The 21,120-nt window shown below is 36.6% G+C and overlaps 1 protein-coding gene across 1 annotated transcript in view; it reads right to left on the reverse strand.

Moving 5' to 3' along the window:
- Positions 1-5,740: 5,740 nt before the first annotated feature.
- Positions 5,741-21,120, reverse strand: part of LOC101743548 (fizzy-related protein homolog) — a 57,970-nt gene continuing 42,590 nt past the window's right edge. Inside the window, exons 3-9 of the mRNA XM_004928590.5 lie at positions 16,754-16,987; positions 15,810-15,944; positions 14,075-14,189; positions 13,695-13,816; positions 11,214-11,382; positions 10,193-10,302; positions 5,741-9,546 (exon numbers count right to left, since the gene is read on the reverse strand). Coding sequence (XP_004928647.1) covers positions 9,370-9,546; positions 10,193-10,302; positions 11,214-11,382; positions 13,695-13,816; positions 14,075-14,189; positions 15,810-15,944; positions 16,754-16,987 — 1,062 coding nt within the window. The 3' untranslated portion in view covers positions 5,741-9,369. The remainder of the gene's footprint in view (positions 9,547-10,192; positions 10,303-11,213; positions 11,383-13,694; positions 13,817-14,074; positions 14,190-15,809; positions 15,945-16,753; positions 16,988-21,120) is intronic.

Here is a 21,120-nt window from a genome sequence, read left to right on the forward strand (position 1 = left end):
AAGATATAAAGAAAAAAGATCAGTATTCTAAAATTATTTACTGTTTAGTTGTAACTCAAATCAAGAGTTTTCGTTTTTGAATGTTCATTTACTTTTGTTTCTCTTAGCTACAAAAGTTACAGTCGGAAGTTTGGCTTCATCCACCGTACTCACTAGACATTACAAAAGAACTTTACTTTTTTCAAAGTTTGGACAGCTTCTTGGTAAGGAAAAAATTCAATACCCGAGGGAGAGAGAAAGATAGAGAGAGAGTAGAAAATGCCTTTGAAAATTTGGTTAGCTCCCTGAATTATTTAAGACGAACATGGGAAAATTACCATTGCTCTAGTAATATATGTATTTTAAAAAATTACTTTATATCTTTATATACAAACTAATCGGCAATTTCATAGTTGAAGATCTAATATCACTACAGTTTATTGTTTTACTCTTTATTTAGATATTTTATAATTTTCTTAGGGCCTCTTCGGATTTAAAAGCACATAATAAGGATTTGAAAGCACATTATTATTCTTCAAAAAAGAAACGATTCTCTTACATTCAGTATTGATCCGGTGATGCCAACACAATTACAATGATCGATTTTATGACTAATAACGTGCATTTAATTTATTTCTTATACGAAACTAATTTCATGTTATCTTTTAATTTTACTTATAACACAAGTAAAGGCTAGGCAACTTAGATAATGCACCATATTCTATGATGGCGGTATAGCGTTACAGAAACACGGACCCTTAGATATAATGGAATCATGGGCATCGCACAGCCAGCGATGGAGCGTTCTGTGCTAGGCATCAATCTGTCAGATCGGGTCTATAATACCGTGATTAGACGCCAAAGATGTTGATAAGAGAGTAGTAGATCTGAAATGGAGTAGGGCTGGATATTTAACAAAACGAAATAACAATAGCCGGTGTAAGACGATGACGGACGGTAGCGGTAATTTGGTTATTGAGGTGCTGGAGGACCTATGGTACGGTGGACCGATGACATAGCAGGGACGACGTGGCAGACGCGGACGAGAATGGCGATCTAACATCTATATAAAAGAAAGTCGTGTTAGTTACACTATTTATAACTCAAGAACGGCTGAACTGATTTGGCTGAAAATTGGTGGGGAGGTAACTTAGGATCAGGAGAAGGACATAGGATACTTTTTATCACGTTTCTGTGGGATGTGACATAAAATGTGGTATAACAAAACGCAACAGATATGGAATAACAAAACGCAACTGACAGCTAAACGTAATGTAGTTTATGGTTAATTAAAGTAGAAATTTTAAGTTGACGGTTGATGTGTTTATTTCGAGTTTTGATTAGCTTATTGTGCCGAGATAGGTAATCATTAAGAAAGCCATGCCGCGACAAACACGATCAAATCTTTCCCGACGAAACCGTAATGCAACTAGGATTCGAAACATTGCGAGTGAACGGACTGAAGATAATAATAACAACAAAAATACATGGCAAATAAAGAAACATTAAAACGCTTGCTTTTTTTTAATTTACATCAATTATCCAAATAAAAAATTGACCTCGATAAAATCAAAAGTCTGCTTATTTATTGCCTCTAAGGCGGAACAAAGTTCGCCGGGTCAGCTAGTTATGACATAAAAAAGGAAAGTCCTATGATCGGCAGTGGGCACCAGAGCAACGAAAATAATCATGACAATAATGGTAGAACGGATTGTGAGCCCCCACTGATACTTTTTTATTGCTTAGATGGGTGGACAAGCTCACAGCCCACCTGCTGTTAAGTGGTTACTGGAGCCCATAGACATCTACAACGTAAATGCGCCACCCACCTTGAGATATAAGTTCAAAGGTCTCAGTATAGTTACAACGGCTGCCCCACCCTTCAAACCAAAACGCATCACTACTTCACGGCAGAAATAGGCGAGGTGGTGGTACCTACCCGTGCGGACTCACAAGAGGTCCTACCACCAGTTTAATAAATATTAGGTAGCAATCATGTATTCCGTTTGAAGGTCGAGATTCTAAAAATACTATTGTAACTTTGACTTTATATTCCAAAGTGGGTGGCGACATTTAACTACCTAAATAATAATTGGGGAAAAATTGTAATACAGTTTGATTGACATCAAGGCCTCTCCCGTTGTGTCCCAATTATCAATTGTGTATTGACAAAAGCGGTGTAACATTACCTTCTACGTATTAAACAATAGAATATTATGTTCGCGTCCTTGGCCCCTTTGGACCTTGGACCATTCATTGTGATGTCAATGCAAGGTGCAAATAAATAGATACTATTATAATTACATATCCCCGGACTTAAAGAGCAGAGACCGTAGTACAATTTCGGTGTAAGTATTTACATGTTTACATAGTTGTCCGTCCGTGTTTAGTGAAACTGTATATATAGTATTCGATACGTCAAAATAATGTAATGTCAATAAAAAAACGACAGACTAAACCTTAAAAGTAGTAATACATCTTTAACAAAAGTTATTAAATTTCAAATAGAACTCTATCATCAGGTCCAAGAACACAGCAAAAACGTACTTATTTTTACACGCTTTATATTAGCTTCACTTGTATGTATGTTTGTATGTTTGTAACTGACTCCTTTAGGCGCGATTTTGACCCACTTTAAACGGCTAGATTTCATTCAAACTTTGTAGATTTATCGAGGACCGATGACAATAAACTAGTTTGATAAGATTATTCCATTATTCAATTTGCAAAATAAGATTTTTACCAATTTATAATATATAATTTTTATCTATAGTCGATAAGGCAGGAATTGATGTTAAATTACTTAATAGTTAAAAAATACGCTTTTATAGAAAATTTAACTAATAAATGAAAAATAAATGGGGGGGGGGGTGGTGCTTTTTAAGATATTATTGAATTAATAATTATTCTACTCGTATCTGTCAGAAAAATATTTATAACTAATAACACCATCCACCCCACGCTTTTTTTACAAATAATTTTTTTTTACAATATTTTCAATTTAAATTTATTAAAATTTATATTCTATGTTTTAGTTGAATTTTATATAAAGCGTGTTTTAAACTATTATTTATTTTTCTATTAATAGATATGTTACATTCATGTTCTATTAGGGCCTATTTAAAGAGAATGTATAAAAATATTTTTCGATGATTATTAGATTTTTACTTCAACTGCTTTTCAATTTTAGATAGACATAAAGAATTAACTTCCGGGACATTGTTAGAAACACTAGCTTTATGGCTGTAGACCACGTAGTCGACATTGTTGCGGTGGTTGGATATTTCTGCTGGGTTAGGAGGAAATTACCGGAATTCTCCCTACGCCTTGCTAGGGATGGTCAGCGTCGCACGTCGGAGTTGAACTGACTAAAAGGATGTCTCGAACTACCTTGGGTAAATCAAATCAAACTTTATCAGCTACTAGCGACCCGCTCCGGCTCCGCTCGGGTCTTTAACAAAAATTTCAACGATATTTTACGTTGTTTTATTTTTTTAAATAAAAGAACACTTATTGCGGCATAACTATAATATGCTGTCGCGACACTTTTTGTAAATAATAATGTGTTCTACAAAGTCGTAGTACATTATTTTATTCTATTATGAATAGTTTTCGCAGGGCACGCGATGTAAAGAATATTTTAGGTAATTTTTTTACACCTTGGGTTACATTATTAGAGTTTTAGTATGGATCCCTAATATTTTTCAAAAAAGATTATAGTCTATGTCACTCGGAAATAGTGTAGCTTCCAAACAGTGAAAGAATTTTTCAAATCGGTTCTGTAGTTTCGGAGCCTATTCAATACAAACAACTATTAGTATAGAAAACACGGCTTACAAAGTTGTTGATAGTTATTTTATAGAACAGCGTGTTTCTACCAAGTCGGCGTGCAAATATTATTCAAAATTATTTACATTAAGTGCAGTCAGTAAATATATTAATTGATTATAACAAAATATCAGACAATAAAATAAATTAATTGAATAAGAATTCGTTATTTATGTCATAAAATGAAAACAAAGAACAGAAAGAAGCGAATTTAAAATTAACATTTTTTTTCTTTTTTATTGCTTAGATGGGTGGACGAGCTCACAGCCCACCTGATGTTAAGTGGTTACTGGAGCCCATAGACATCTACAACGTAGACGCGCCACCCACCTTGAGATACAAGTTCTAAAGTCTCAGTATAGTTACAACGGCTACCCCACCCTTCAAACCGAAACGCATTACTGCTTCACGGCAGAAACAAGCAGGGCGGTGGTACCTATCCGCGCGGACTCACAAGAGGTCCTACCACCAGTAAAAATAATACATAACACAATAATACATAAAAACATAATGATTTATTATTTAAAAAATCGTAAGTTAGGAGATTTGCAACCAAGATCCTCTACAGCAACAAGCCGTTCCCGATTTGTGCGATAAGGACACGGCTACGCCTTTGATACCTTCCTGCGAGATTTCAACACCGGCACAGTCGCATCGTTCAATACGATTGCACCGAGCGTCTTATCTTTTATTTTCCTACCTATTCTAGTAACCTCAAGGGGTTATTCTAGATTCACCGAGCTAGTAGGTGAATTCACAGGGCTCAAACCTGATGTTGTTGTTAACACGTACTCTAGCAAGAGCCGTGCCTCGCAGAATCTACCACTGGATCGGAAACGCTACAAACTGAGAAGATCCGGCGAGAAACTCGGTGGGCTCTGTCTGTGGGTTAATTTACTCGCCGAGCCCTTCGTCGCAAGCTACGGATTCCACGAGAACTATGACCGGCGTCTTATCCTTGCAGCCACAATGACTTCAAATCCATATTGTTCAAAAATCGTTTCCAACACTTATAATGTATCATGTAATTATTTTTTCCTGCCTACTATTAGTAACCTCAAGGGTTGTACTGGCTTCACCGGACGTGCTGGCGACCTCACGGGGCTCAGCCTGGGAGACTGCTAACATCTGCTGTATCATGCAATAATATAGGTAACGCACCGACGTTGGAAACTACGCCTTTTTTGAGAATACAGAGGACACCCTCCGATTATGATCGAGGTGAATTTTAGGATTTCTCAAATTATTTGACGATAAAACCGAAAAGTTTATCCAGAACGCGTCAGGTAGGGCCAGATTTGTGGCTGCGACGAACTAAACGAACAAAAAATTTTAAAACATCGCGTATACAAATAAAGATAAGAAAATCAATTTCAACTGTAACTCGAACAAAATTAAAATGTTTTTTTTTTCATATATGGGTGAAAGAGCTAAGTGGTAAGTGGTTTCCGGAGTCCATAGATATCTAAAACGTAAATGCCACCACCCCCTTGCAACGTGAGGACTAAGGTCTCAGTTTTTACAGTACAACTAGAAATAGGCAGAGTGGTGGTACCTACCCGGATGGACTCACAAGACAACCTACCGCTAGTATTTACGCAAAAGATACTTGGTTAAGATATTATGCCTTAATTATGCTACTTTTAAGTCCTTGATACGCGCACAACTTTTCATGTCAAAGCTTTAACGCTAGTGAATCCGTTTATGGATACCTAGTTGACGGAAGTAACAGAACAGGTTATGTCAGACTCCAGGCCTCCAGATAAGAAGAGGGAGAACAGAAAGAGCGAGGACCTCCCCCTCTTCTAATTCCTTCCAGGAGACTATGCCTTGAAAAAGGTGCGCGAAATTCCTTTGCCCTAAATACGGTTAAATCAAATAAAAAAAAAAGAATTAAGTTATTCTATCAGGTATCGTTTAAAAAAACACAAAATTCAGATCACACAAAACACTTTATTCCTAAAATACAGTTTTACAAATAAACACTTAAAATACAAATGTGTAAATTATATCAGTCTAATATAAAACATGTTTTAATATATTATATTCTCTATACGTTTTATATAAATAATTCTCTTTAACGAAATAGGTACTTAAAGGACCCTACGTTCGGAACGAAAAGAAAAAAAAAGTAAAGAAAAAAGTTACAAATAAAGCTGATAGAAAGAAACAGAATAGAATTTTATTGAAAAGGAATATATTTTTATGTACTCAATTATAAATTATAATAGTTTTGTTTTATTAATTCAAAGTTTTGGGATAAATCGGTAGGATCATATTACGTTTGGACCTTTTAAAATTGATTTCAACATGTTTTTTAAAAGCTAAACTCACAAATCATAGATAACTAATAATTGTTTTCCCTTTTATAAGCAAACTTATTTTTATACATGATTCCTATAAACTATGAAATGTGAATGAAGCTTTTAAATTAATAATTTAACACAATGTCTAAATGCGAGAAAAATTTTTAGTGTCAAACACATTACAAACGAATAAAACACGATTTTTTTTTAGTTTAGTTAATTTGGTACGAAATTACATTTTATTTTTTTTAATTAATTTGTTAATCGAAAATTACAAATTTAAGTCGGCCTTATTAACTTATAGCGATCGAGATCGTTATCGCCTTCGTGGCACGTTAGGAATGAAGGCGCGAACGAAGCGCGATCGGACTTTTTTTTTGTTTTAATAAAATTTAAACTACATTGCACAAATCCGATATATTACAATCTACATTTTTAACGGATTTTATACATTACAGCCAAGCAATTAATTTATATTATTATTATTATATTTTTTTAAAGGTGCCTCTTGTAACCTTACGACTACTCATGAAGTGAATAAGTTTCATAAATCCATTGGTTGATTGTTAATTAAAAAAAAAAAGAAACCAAAACTAGTCACAACACGAGTCTACACTAAAATTCTTAAATTAAAAATTTAAATTTCGAAAAAAAAATGTAATAAAAATAAATAACGAACATAATTAGTTTAATGTTGCCATAAGACCATTTTTTGTCTATAAGTGAGATCAATCGAGGCACCTCCGTTACAAATTAATTATTAATTACAAATTAAAAGGACTAAGTTAATATATATTTAGCACTTCCCTTATACACAGTACTAAATGCGTTTTATTATTAGGATTTCCTAGAAAAAAAAAATAACCTCCGAATTATCAAATGCAGCCGTTCAAGGTATAATTCAATTTAAGTGGATTTCAAAATTTATTAAAAATAAGTATTTTTAGTAATAAAAATAAATTCGTCGATAAACAAACACAAAGAGCGAACTGCATTGAAAATTTTGAAGACATTTGAAAAACAAACAAAAAAAAAGTATATTAACCTAAATATATTTATACAAACCTGAAAAGAACTTGATTCTTCCGTCTGGTCCGTTGGAACACTAATGATTTACATAAACCCATCTCCTGGTGAATAAAAGAATAAATTATCGCCCATTTCTTTTTTTGGAAAATTTAATTTCACCCATTTCTATTATAGCTTTTGTAATCTTTGAGAAAGTGACAGTGAGACATTGGGAAATTAGCAAGCAGATCAATTTATACTGGCCATGTACGTATATTCCTTGTAGACCAGACTTCACTGAACCGTTTTGAAATTGACAAAGATTTTGGTTTTATTTTTGTTCTGCGTTCAGTTAGATCGGTCTGAAGGACATTCAAGCAACATGAAGTAACAAAAATCGATAGCTTTGGCTGTGTCTTTTCATTTGAAATTAATTCCAAGAATCATAGCTGATGATAGATAATACATCTGGTTTTTTTTTTAGCGAATACGAATTAGAACCATGTAAACTCCAATCTCTGGACTATCACTTTCTCAACGATAAAAAAACTAGATTAAATATTTCTGAAACAGAAAAAAAAAAGTTATATTAATGATTAGTCAAAAACATTATAGTCAAAATCGAGATTACTACAAAAAACTATATATTTTTTGTCGCAATAAATACAGAATCGAATATAGATCAAAATATAAATATACACACAATATGGTTCACTATAAACTCAAGGACTGTGTTGAAACAAATTAAATAAATTAATAACATCTTAATTTCGAATGAAAGAGTATTTAAAAATTAATATTGCAGTGTTTCTATATAAATTTATGATTGTGGCAACACCTTTGCATTTATACTCTGTGTATTAGTTTGATTAATTAAGCAATTAAAATACATTTTTCGTCCCAACGAAAGTTTTAAACCATAATGCATTTTTTCAGTTGTCGAGTTTATAGTAAACCAATATTATAAATTTATATGTAAGGAGTTTAACTGTACCTCAAAATTAACGTTACAGCATCAATATTGATAATTTACTTTATATCTTGTTTTTTTATATATTAGTATGCCTATTTTTCACAGACAGTTTTAGCTCCGTGTGCTTAGAAAGCACTGCGGCATTCTCTGCTATTTCATTTTTCAGTTAGATATTTTTTACTCTGTAACCTACACTCAAATTAGCCCCCGATTTCTGTCACAATCGTTTGCTATTAAAAGAATCATAATTATGACTGTAAATCGGATATATTGAACGTAATTCATAATGTCAATTTAATTTTGTGCCCTTGTTTCGTGTTTACAAAGTAACTTAAGAATTATTCTTCTAAAATTTGTTTTATTTTCCGAAATCCATCATTTTCTTTCCTGGAATTTGCTTTTTCAAATTCGGACCAATTGAGAATAGGTTTGAAAATTACGGTCTAGATTTTATCGATACGTAGACGTTGCCAGTACAAAAAAAATCAAATCTATAAATTTTAAATCAGCATTGACGACAGAGAGTTCTCAATAACAGAACAGTTGACTCTATTATTAACATAGATAAAGTGAAAAGGAACATGTAGTTAAACTCCTAACATACAGTAAAATACATATCAATTTTATAAATACGATAACACAAAATGTATACGTGGATACACAAACTAGTGTACATTTTACAAAATCAATGATATTTATTTATTTATTACGTGAGCGTTAGGTAATTTGACTGACTTTACATTTGTTAGCAGCCTTTAAGGTATTTTTCATGGAATAATCTCATCTGTGCCTTTTGTCGTAAATGAAAAAAAAAAACGTAACGTCCCTTCGATACATATCTTCAAAGTGACCAATATTTTTGAGCACACGATTTAGGAACTTATCACAAGAGTTTTAAGCGTTAAAATCCCATGCGTGTTCTAATCTATGTACAAAAACGAGCCAGACAAATTACCGTAACCACGCCTCACTAAAGAACGCCACTCGGACGTAAAATATAAATTACAAATATGAACATAATATTTCTCTAGTAAAAACTATTACAAATATAAAGAGTTTTATTTCGTTCATTGACAAAATTCATTCGCCTTTTTAATGTTGTTTTTCATCTTTGCAGTCGTCTTGAGAACGCGACAAAACCCTCGAAAATTCTGTTGCCATGGCAACGCAATAAATAACCTCTATTATATACATAATAATAATATAGAAATCGAGACCACGTTTCGTCATAGCGAAAACGTCTTTAAACCAAACTAATATAGGTTCGAATTTCGTTTATCTGAGTGCGGTGTATAGGTTTAGGACGCTCTTGTTCTCCTTGTGTGAGGGCGTTTTGGAGAAAACATTCCAGAACCGAAGCGTTTCGTCACCGGCTCCCGTGACGATGGCCTCGCCGTCCGGTGATAGAGCCAAGTACAGAACTCGATAGGAATGGCCAGTCAGTTTCGCCACCTGTTAGAAAAAAAAAACAAAAAAAAATACAATTATACCCACGTCTTTTGTATTTTATGAGAAATTTAGTACAAGATTAGAATCTGAGTGAAGCAGTAGTAATTATCACATGCCTATTGGTTCAGTCGACTGCGTAAGACAAAAGATCCTATAACGATTGTATATCTGAATTAGTCTGTGGTCGATTTCGTGAGCATAATCTGTGGCATCAAGTTATCGGTCATGGATATTTGACATTTTTTGTGAGAAAACAAGCTGTGGGAATTGTTCTATATAATAATTGTATTACAATGGTCGCTTCTTAGCCGTTTAGCGGCTGTGAAAACGCACAAGTGTGGATTAATAAAACAAAATTACTGAGCATCTTAGATTCATTTAAAAAATATATTAAACTTAAGAATTAGGATTTTAAAGGAATTTTTAATTAGTGTTATTTCATCTTATCTCATTTAATTTCAGATTAATCTCGTTTAATTACAGTTTCAATTTTCATAAAACAAAAATTACTCAGAGATTTAATTACCAAAGATTTGTCTCCATGTGCTACGTTCCCTTTGCCGATCCAACAAACGAATTAAATAAAACATCGCTCTAATATGAGGTTAACGCCCTGCTGAACGAATGAATATTCAAGAGCATTCCTCACCTGCGTCAACGACGGATATTTCCACACCAGTATCTGGTTCTGTGAGTAGCCGTGAGTCGAGACCAACTCGCTGGAGTGTTTCGACCAAGCCAAGTTGCACACTTGAGATCCTGTTCACGAAATAAATAATTAAATGTAGTTGACTTTGTTATAATTTATTCTGTCAAAGGAATTTTACAGAACCAAAACAATATAATGATCATATTTTAACTTCTCTTCTTGATTCCAGGGAAGCCTAGTTTTTTAATTGCAACGATGGATCAGTTTTTTATCCTACCTATTCCAGCTTTTCGCGGACGGGTTTATTTTGAATTTTTCTATTGCTTAGGTTGGTGGACGAGCTCACGGCCCATCTGATGTTACTTGCGGTAACCACTTAACACCAGGTGGGCTGTGAACTTGTTTACACATCTAAACAATAAAAAAAACGAACACTTCGCCCAAACTAACATCAATCAAAAAGCATTAGTTTCGTATTTATTTCAAATGTGATATATGGATGAATACTGCTTGAAACGGGAATTTATCTTATAGCCATTGTAGCTGGTGTTGATTTTGAGAGAACAAAAAAAAGTAGGGTCAGCATGATGTATCACAAGTTGTATGACACTACTGAAGTGGAAGTCCCATTGTATCGTTTTTACTATCGCACCACCCGCCACCAGAGTAGAGTTCATCCATACTACCTGGAGCCCCTGCCGTCACCCACAGTGCGCTTCCAGTGATCTTTTTTGCCACGTACCATCCGGCTTTGGAATGAATGGAACCCCCCCTCCACGGTGTTTCCCGAGCGCTATGACATATCCTTCTTCAAACGAGGCTTGTGGAGAGTACTTAACTGTAGGCAGCGGCTTGGCTCTGCTCCTGGCATTGCTGAATTCTATGGGCGACGGTAACGACTTACCATCAGGTGGGTCGTATGCTCGTCTGCTCCTCCCTCTCCCCCAGCCACCTACCCCCCCCCCACTCCCCCCCCCCCCCGAGGGTGCAAGCTCAGTCCCGAGTATCGGTGTTGTCGTACCGGTGTCGACGCACTGCATCGGCTGCGAGGTGAGCGTGTTCCAGAAGCGTATGCAGCGGTCCGCCGTGCCGCCGCCGGACGCGAGCAGCCCGTGCTGGTGCGGCGACCAAGCGATCGCCTTCACGGCCGCCACGTGCGCGGAGTACGTCTGCACCGGCGACGTCGAGTGCTGGAGGACGAAGGGAACAACAACATATATAAGATTACGGTTTTTTATTATTAATACGCTTTTATTAGCTTCAGACGTATGTATGTTAGTATGTAACGGAATCTTTGAACATGATTTTGCCGCCCTTCAAAACGTCGGATTAACTCGAAATTTGGTATACTTATAAAAGACCGATGACAATGTAATATTAAAAATAAAAAATTTTAAAATTTAAATTCGACTAAAAATGAAAAATAAATAATAATTAAAAAAAACTATTATAACAAAATATGCTTTTATAGAAAATCCAACTAAAAAATGGTATCAGTAATTATAAATATTTTATGAACAGATATGAGTAGAAATGTTATTTTGATAATATCCTGAAAAACACCCCACGCTTTTTTACAATAAAATCATTTTTTCTGACACTATTTTTAATTCAAATTTATTAAAATTTATTTTCTATTTTTTAGTTTGATTTTCTATAAAAGCGTATTTTGTAATTTTTTTTTTAACTATTATTTTTTCATTTCTTTTTCTGCTACACATATACAAAGTGTTACAAAATACCCCGTAAAAATATAAGTAATTATCAAAGCCAATTTTTTTTTGTATACCCTAGTAAGCAGCCATGTCAGGGAACCAGATTATTTAACAGAAAGGCCTACGTACCTATTTTACCTAATAATTGTCTACTTTAATAGTTTTTCTATTTTTCATTCATAAATGTTTGCTACCTCAATACAAGGATGTCATTATACTCAAGTACTTGTCGTACTTGTCAACATTTTTGTCATTCCGCGAATTAGGTAGAAATGTACAGGTGCATTCTGCGTAGTTTACTCTTTAATTGTACTAAAATAGGGTTTGCACGTCAGTGAAAATAATAATATTTATTTTGTAGTATGTCTTACAGAGTTACTACGGTTCTTAAATATTGTGAATGGACTCGTTATAAGGTCCCACTTTATCCCCTTTCGGCTTTAAGGGTAGTTTTGTAGCACCCTGTATAAGAGGTGAATGAATCAAATTTTAATGTGCTTATAATAGTTCACAATTTGTCGTCTGGCTACAGCAGAGTGAGGTCGTGAGCATAGTTATCACACTTTAGTATCGTTTGCATACCGTTGTAGTTCTGTTTAGGTAACAATATGTTACACACGTTAAGTTTAACAAAAAATATATGTAACTAAACAAATATACTATGAAACAAACAAAAGTTGTATTCGTTTACGTATGTATGTATATCTTCGAAATTATAATATTTGAGTAATAATTTTAGTTAACTTTTACGCTATCGAGAACGTTAAAAAACACGCACTAAGCACACTGAAGATACTCGTAGTGGTTAGGGCTCGGAAGTCAACCTTCCCACGATAAACAACGCGTTTTTTTTGTTTTTTTTTCAACTGCCCTCATTACGCAATCATAACCGCGGACGGAAAACGACTTTGGTTTTTTTTTCTCGAAAGGAGATAAGGGACCCGATTTAATTTAAACATATTATGAGCCGTTCTAATGTCGAACGACATTATAAACGTTAATGCGATTATGTTAAAGACCATTATGCTTTAATTGTATTGCAGTCAGAATTGCTGTGCACTTTTTTTCGAACTATCATTTTAAACCATATTCAATAAAGACAAGTTCTAAAACAATTTTAAACAAGTAAAAAAACACGAATTAATACACACAAATACACACATACATATATATAATACATATCGACGCTTGAAAGGCAAATATGACTAAGCGACAATAACTGCTTTGTACATAAATGATAGGCAATAAATAACCATATTCGATGCACAAAAAAAATATATTTCTAGGTCTATCAAAATCATTTCAATCCTACAGCTACTAGCTAGATTCTACTACAGCTAGATTCGTTAAAATAAATTTTGTTTTCAGGTATTTCAGCTTTAAATTAGTCTACTGTAAAGTTCACGCATTGTCGCTTAGTCACGTTTGCCTTTCAAGCGTCGATATATTATTTTAACCTTGTGTTAATACGTGTGCTCAAGTTGAACTAGCCACTTAAAGTTTTAGAAAATTACATCACATAGATAGGTCTTACTGGTGGTAGGACCTTTTGTGAGTCCGCACGGGTAAGTACCACCACCCTGCCTAATTCTGCCGTGAAGCAGTAGTGCGTTTCGGTTTGAAGGGCGGGGCAGCCGTTGTAACTATACTAAGACCTTCGTACTCATATCTCAAGGTGGGTGGCCCATTTACGCTGTAGATGTCTATGAGCTCCGGTAACCACTCAACACCAGGTAGGCTGTGAGCTCGTCCACCTACCTATGCATAAAAAAAAAAGATAGACTCACCATCGACCAAACGAAGAGCTTGTTGTCGTTGCCTCCTGAAGCCAACGATTGGCCGTCGGGCGACCACTTCAGGCCGCAGACCTCTTGTCTGTGACCTTGGAGAACTCGGGAGAGTTGTATCGCTGGAACGAAATACATTCAATTATGATAATTATAATTTGTATAATTACTGGTGGTAGGACATCTTGTGAGTCCGCCTAGATAGATACGTAAAGGCTTTAACGAACACGGCCACACTTTGAGAGAGCTTTAAAGCGTAAATAAAATTCAAAGTGCAGCAGCGGTGTTTCACGAAATTTTAAATTTTTACTTTTACGCTATCGAGAACGTTAAATAACTCGCACTGAGCACTGTTGAGGCTGTGAAATGGTTGTACTTACGTGGCGTTCTGGTGTCCCGCTGGCGGATGTGTCGGTCCCTGGACCCTGAGCTGAGTATGTCACCGTTCCAGGCGAGGGCTCCGACGCGCGCTATGTGACCTTGGAGCTTCGTCACCTGCGACGCGACGTTACGACGCGATTATTACATCATCGTCTATACTTAATATATAAATCTAGTGGTTTTTACGGATGTTCCGTGATAACTTTTTTTTTCTTACCTAAGCTGAGAGCCTTGAGAGGCTATATCAGCGTAGCCTTAACTAGTAGGTGAGCTCACGGGGCTCAAACTTGATGACGTTGCTAACACGAACCCTAGCAAGAGCCGTGCTTCGCAGAATCTACCACCGGATCGAAAACGCGACCCACTGAGAAGATCCGACGAGAAACTCAGTGGGCTGTGTCTGAGTCTTAATTTACTCGTCGAGCCCTACGTCGCAAGCGACGGGTTCGACAAGGACGATAACCGGTGCTTGAGGTACCTAAAAGCACCGCTAATAGATCGGGAGGATCCGAAATGACGTGTTTGGGGCGACGTCGACTGCTTTCCATTCTGTCCGCAAGATCGGGAATGTAGTTACCAGCGGCCACGATGAGAAGGTTCTCGTGCCGTGCCGCTTTATCGAAGTGGGGTCGTTATAACTACTGAACCATGCATCCGATTGACTTGAAACTTGGTATCCATGTAGAAAATACATGTACTTAATGGATAGACTAATATTTATATGAGTGTTGGACTCCCTAATAATAATGAAAATAAATAATAATGTTAATTTTAAATCCCCAGCGAAGCGGGCAAGTATGGCTAGTTATAATTATATGTCGGAGACGGTTATTAGTTTGGTAGCGAAACGAAAAGTTGGAACGTTTGCTTACGTTTGCCGCTAGGGGCGCTGTTCCATCTGCGTACAAATTTGAGTTAACTTTTACGTTATCGAGAACGTTAAAAAACTCGGACTAAGCACATTAGTGTCGTAAGGTTTATCACTTCTATGATTTCTCAAATTACGAGGAAAACAGTCGCAATATAATAATAGGCGAAAGGCTATTTGGTTTGAACGAGATTCTTGCAACTTTACACGAGAGCCATTTAAAGATTAAAATTTGGGAAAAATATCATAAGAAAAAAAACTTCTTATGCTATTTAAATGGAATAGACTTAATCGAAATTCAATTAAAAACATCGAACCGGCGATGCTTATACCAAATAAAACGCATCTTTAATTACAAAGATAATAGCGCATTTTAAGCGAAATGTCGCTTGAATCGACGGCGCAAAGCAAAGCCACCGTCGCCTAAACATGTCTTGTCGGATACCCCGGATCCATTCTCGGTGATCTTAGGTTCTTCAAGCACCGATCACCGTCCTACCGAACTAGCCCATAGACACATCCCACCGAGTTTCTCGCCGGATCTTCTAAGTGAGTCACGATTCCGATCCGCTAGTAGATTCGGCGAAGCACTGCTCTTGCTACGGCTAGTGTTAGCAATTCTCTCAGTTTAAACCCGTGAGCTCACCTACCGATCCACGCGAAGTTGGAATGGCTCCTAGGCTACCAATGATCAGGTAGGCAAACTCACTTAAACCAAATAATACCATTTCACCCCTCGATATCATTTTTTTTTATTGCCCTTGTAGGCAGACGAGCATACCGCCCACCTGATGGTGAGTGGTTACCGTCGCCCATGGACTTCAGCAATGTCAGATATCTTCGAAGAGCTGTTCAACAATACCGACCTCCTTGTTGACGGCAACGTCCCACACGCTGATGTGCCCCTTCTGCGTCCCGACGGCGACGAGGTGGCCGCGTTCGCTCCACGCCACCGAAGTCACCGCGTTACCTTCCGTTGACAGGTCACATAACCGCGTCACCTGCGGAGTTACGGAAATCTAAGTCGCCTCTTCATAATACGTACGTAATTACTTACAGAAGTCGTAATACACAGAAATAGATAAATTAAGAGGGGGCGAGGGGGGCGAGGGGGAGACAGAGAGATAGAGAGGATAGAGAGAGGAGAGAGAAAGAGACGAAGTACAGAGGTCGTATTATATGGTTTATACAAATAGAAAACAAATATTAGAATTAAATCGTTTATTATATTATAATTAACCCAGAAGACTGATGTGCGGCTTATCATCAATACACGGATCGTTTGGGTGTCTTGGGTCTACGGGGTCTTTGCTCTCTCAGGAAGTGTTCTATGATTATTATTATTTTATTGCTTAGATGGGTGGACGAGCTCACAGCCCACCTGGTGTTAAGTGGTTACTGGAGCCCATAGACATCTACAACGTAAATGCGCCACCCATCTTGAGACATAATTTCTAAGGTCTCAAGTATAGTTACAACGGCTACCCCACCCTTCAAACCGAAACGCATTACTGCTTCACGGCATAAATAGGCAGGGTGGTGGTACCTATCCGCGCGGCCTCACAAGAGGTCCTACCACCAGTAATTACGCAAATTATAATTTTGCGGGTTTCATTTTTATTACACGATGTTATTCCTTCACCGTGGAAGTCAATCGTGAACATTTGTCGATTACGTATTTCATTAGAAAATTTGGTACCCGCCTGAGATTCGAACACCGGTGCATCGCTCAACACGAATGCGCCGGACGACTTATCCGTTAGGCCACGACGACTTCAAGTGCTTCACCTAGTTCCCTTCGACGCCTTACCTGACTGGTGCAGGCGCTCCACAAGTAGACGCAGCTCCCGAGGCCGACGCTGAGCACGTTCTGGGCGGACCAGTCGACCAGGTTCAGGTAGAAGTCGTCCTGCAACTCCGGCGCGTCCAGAACCTTGAACGGGATCCGCGATATCTTGCGGGTCGCCTTCCTTGGGGACCGGAGAAGCTTCTCGGATTTAGCCGAGATCGGGGACAGGCTGTACGGCGAAGGATCAATGTTTTCCTGCAAACAATCATTATTCTTTCTTTACTAGTGGTAAGGACGTCTTGTGAGACCTGCCTATTGCTACCCTGAAGCAGCAATGAATTTTGGTTTGCTGTTAAAAGTGAGACCTTACAACTCATGTCTCAACGAGGGTAGCGGCATTTACGTTGACGATGTCTATGGGCTCCGGCAACCACTTAACATCAGGTGGGCCGTGAGCTCGTCCACCCACCTAAGAATAAAAAAAAAAATTACACTTTTGAATCGATTACCCCATAGTAATTACTCAATTGAGTCAACCTCAAAACGGCGAGTTCTCATTCGCGTCGTGGTCTATAGACTCGGATGACCACAAACATTCCGCATTGACTTTAGAATTATTTTGTGTTGAAACACGAGATATAATAGCGAACGACGAGATTTTATATTCAACTAAACTAAAGTCTAGTCTAGTCTAGTCAAGACAGGTTCGGTAGTACCTACACTTTAAGACCTCAAGATTTGGACCGTTTGTTTTGAAAGTGGTGTAGGTTTACAGCACATAAATATGTGTTATCGTAGTCTAATTAGCCAAAAACAAATTTATATAAACAAATGAAATATTAATAAAACAATAGAAACAATGCCAGACCTCATATGATTTGCCTGTATTTTTTAATCAACAAATATAGTAAGTAACCTTTAATTTTCTCGAAACAAAAGAAAATGGACTTGCACCACTTTCAAAATAAACGGTACATTTCATTATTGTTCCAAGTTCAGTGTCCGTATATATAAATAGAAAAACAATTTAAAACATTCGATAAGTCAACAATATGATGGACGCACAAAACGTAACAACGTAAGTACCTACTCGTAAAACAATCTTAAGCACCGTTGAAATCTAACAGATGCATGACTAATTGCGAACCGAATTACGAACGAACAAAATAAGTTTAAATCTCTCTAGCTTGATCCACTCAAAATCAGCGAGTACAGAGAGACATTACGATATCAAAACGGAAACATGAAGATGGATAATGTTTTGTAATAGGAACTTTCTCGATTCAATAAAACGACAATATACATAGGCAACATTAAATCGATTTCTTTAAAACAAAGATAGAATAATTTTTATTTACAAACTAGCGACCCGCCCTAGTTTCGCTTCGGAAACATTAAATCAGCTACCTATCAGTGAAAGTCTCGCCAAAATCGGTCCATCCGTTCCAGAGATTAGCCGGAACAAACAGACAGACAGACAGACAAAAATTGTAAAAAATGTTATTTTGGTGTATGTACCGCATATATATTCATATGCATGTAGTAAAAAGCGGTTATTTCAATATTACAAACAGACACTCCAATTTTATTTATATGTATAGAAAATGCAGTTGAACTCTGATAGAGTAAGTACCCTGACTCGACAAAAAAAAAAAAAAAAAAGTCTCGTACAAACGAATCCGATCTACAGAGTTTTCTTTGCTTTTGTATCTCGTGTCGTCCCAACTACAAGATACGTTAACCTTTAGTGCAACGTTCGACACAAAAATAGAATAAACTCCCTCCGGAGTACACGGGCGCTTCGAGCATTATTATCATTTCTTCCCATTTCTCTGCGCTATTTCCCGTGTGTTATCTCTCGATACGAAAATAAAACCACGCTATCAACACAATCGACAAAAAAAAGGTCATGAAAATCTAAATGTCTTTGCCCCTCAGCGCGAACGAAACGAAAAAAAAAATTAATTTGCATACGGTCGCGCACTTGCAAGTAAATGAGCACTTATAGATTCAGAGACCTGTTTGATTTAGGAATCTACTACGAACAAGCCTTTTGCACTCCAGACGGACGCGCTTTCCTGTATTATTATTAAATTCCGATCGTAGCTGTTCAACTGTGTAAACAATTCTATAAAATAAAAAATAAATAACTTTCAAACTATTGAAACAACAAAACCAGTCGAAAAAACATTTTATTAAGTTACTAGAGGTCCCGCAGTAGTCGAAATTCGACTATAATTAATTGGAATTGTAAGTTTGTACACTATTATGATTGTATTTTATACTTCTATAATCACAAATTTCGCCAAGACTACACTATAAAAAATATTAACAAAGACAAACAATATTTAATCTATTCTCAATTTGACAACAGACGTCAAGAACAAAAGTTTCACAATAAACAGTATGCATGCGTGTGTGCGTCAAATACATGGTATGTAGTGTGTGTAACGTTTTCTTTGTTGATTTAATGTATCTTTTATGCATTATTTAAAAAAAATATTAACATTGTGCACTTCTTCTCTATATTCTCTATAAGTGTAGAAAATTTCATACTCCTCCGTCCACGCAATTTTCGTAAAAAGGGATACAAAGTTTTTGCTTCACGTATTAATATATAGATAGAAGAAAGAGTCGCTATGCATCTCCGAGTTGAAATGTCCGCTGTTTGTTAAACCAACGCAATATCCAAAATTTAACCTTATCCTTACTGGCGGTAGGACATCTTTCGAGTCCGCTCGGGTGGGTACCACCACCCTGCCTATTTCTGCGGTGAAGCAGTAATGCGTTTCGGTTTGAAGGGTGGGACAGCCGTTGTAACTATACTGAGACCTTAAAACTTATATATCTCAAGTTGGGTGGCGCATTTACGTTGTGGATGTCTATGGGCTCCAGTAACCACTTAACACCAGGTGGGCTGCGAGATCGTCCACTCACCTAGCAACAAAAAAAAAAAAAACTAAGTAACACGAACGCGCATTACATTCGAATATACAGCAAAACATTCGCAGTGCTATAAAGACAAAACTGATCCTACAGCAGTGATTAGATACACTTCACAATAATTACAAAGCATATAAGTATTACGACTAATATACAATACAAATGATGATGATGCAAAAACTATTTGACAAATTGAAACTCCCAATTTCGACACCGCACACTGTTGCGTTTGAATATATAATAATATTTAGATGATTGTTAATCACGGAGAAAAAAAAAACAACTTGATAGACAACAATAAAACGCAATCGAAACAATCGTATGGCAAAAGCTCACTTAATCATCGACGGCGAAACGCACAAAAAAGCTCTCTGACCTAAAACGCATAAAAAATTATATCCACATTTTTATTGAAGCTTGCAAAAATCTTGGAAAACGTCTAGACTAGGAATATAAAAATATTCAAATGAGCTCGATGCAAAACTTGTAGGCTAGTAGGTACTATCTAAAGAATATATTATATGTATATGCAAATACAAGTAAATATATACTCAAATGTTTGGCCCACGTTTGTACTCGCAAATCTTCACAACGCATGAACTTTATTGCAACACTTTTTTTTCAACAATGTGAATATACTCGAATCACGATTTAAGTTTTGGATATAATATAATACATATTTATCACATTCTTCAAATTGCAGGAGCCGTAGTAACAAATTACAAGTGCTTTTTACGGTGTAATTTCCCGTTTATTATTCTAATGATATTATTCTCATTTTGAATACTTCACAATTTTCGTGGTCGCGCGGACGGTTAATAAACAAACAGACTGGTGGTAGGACCTCTTGTGAGTCCGCACGGGTAGGTACCATCACCCTGCCTATTTCTGCCGTGAAGCAGTAATGCATTTCGGTTGGAAGGGTGGGACAGCCATTGTAACTATACTGAGACCTTAGAACTTATATCTCAAGGTGAGTGGCGCAATAACGTTGTAGATGTCTATGGGCTCCAGTAACTACTTAAGACCAGGTAGGCTGTGAACTCGTCCACCCATCTAAGCAACAAAAAAAAAGACTGTCAATTTTAGCTGACAAATCGCAGCGATCTCTTACTTACGGATCAATTATCGTACACAAGCAAACAGTTGACGAACCGAATGGAGTGCCTAAGAGGGAAACAAATTACAATCTCCTGAAGCGAAACAAACTAGGCCTTGAAAGTTCGGCTACCCGAGCTCTTTTGTGCGAAACGAATGGAAAAAAGGTGCTGAAGAAACATCACTACCGTGAGTTTGATAGCGCTTCGATTTATCAAGCAGCCATTTTTTTTTCTTCAACCATACATTTTTTTTAATTATTCATCGGTATTATTTGAGTGTTGCGCGTTCTTAATGTTCTCACTGTCACTGGGAAGAATCTGATAATAAGAGCGGTCTTCCAAAGC

The sequence above is a fragment of the Bombyx mori genome, chromosome 15 (genome assembly GCF_030269925.1).
Source record: "Bombyx mori chromosome 15, ASM3026992v2".
NCBI classification, from domain to species: Eukaryota; Metazoa; Arthropoda; class Insecta; order Lepidoptera; family Bombycidae; genus Bombyx; species Bombyx mori.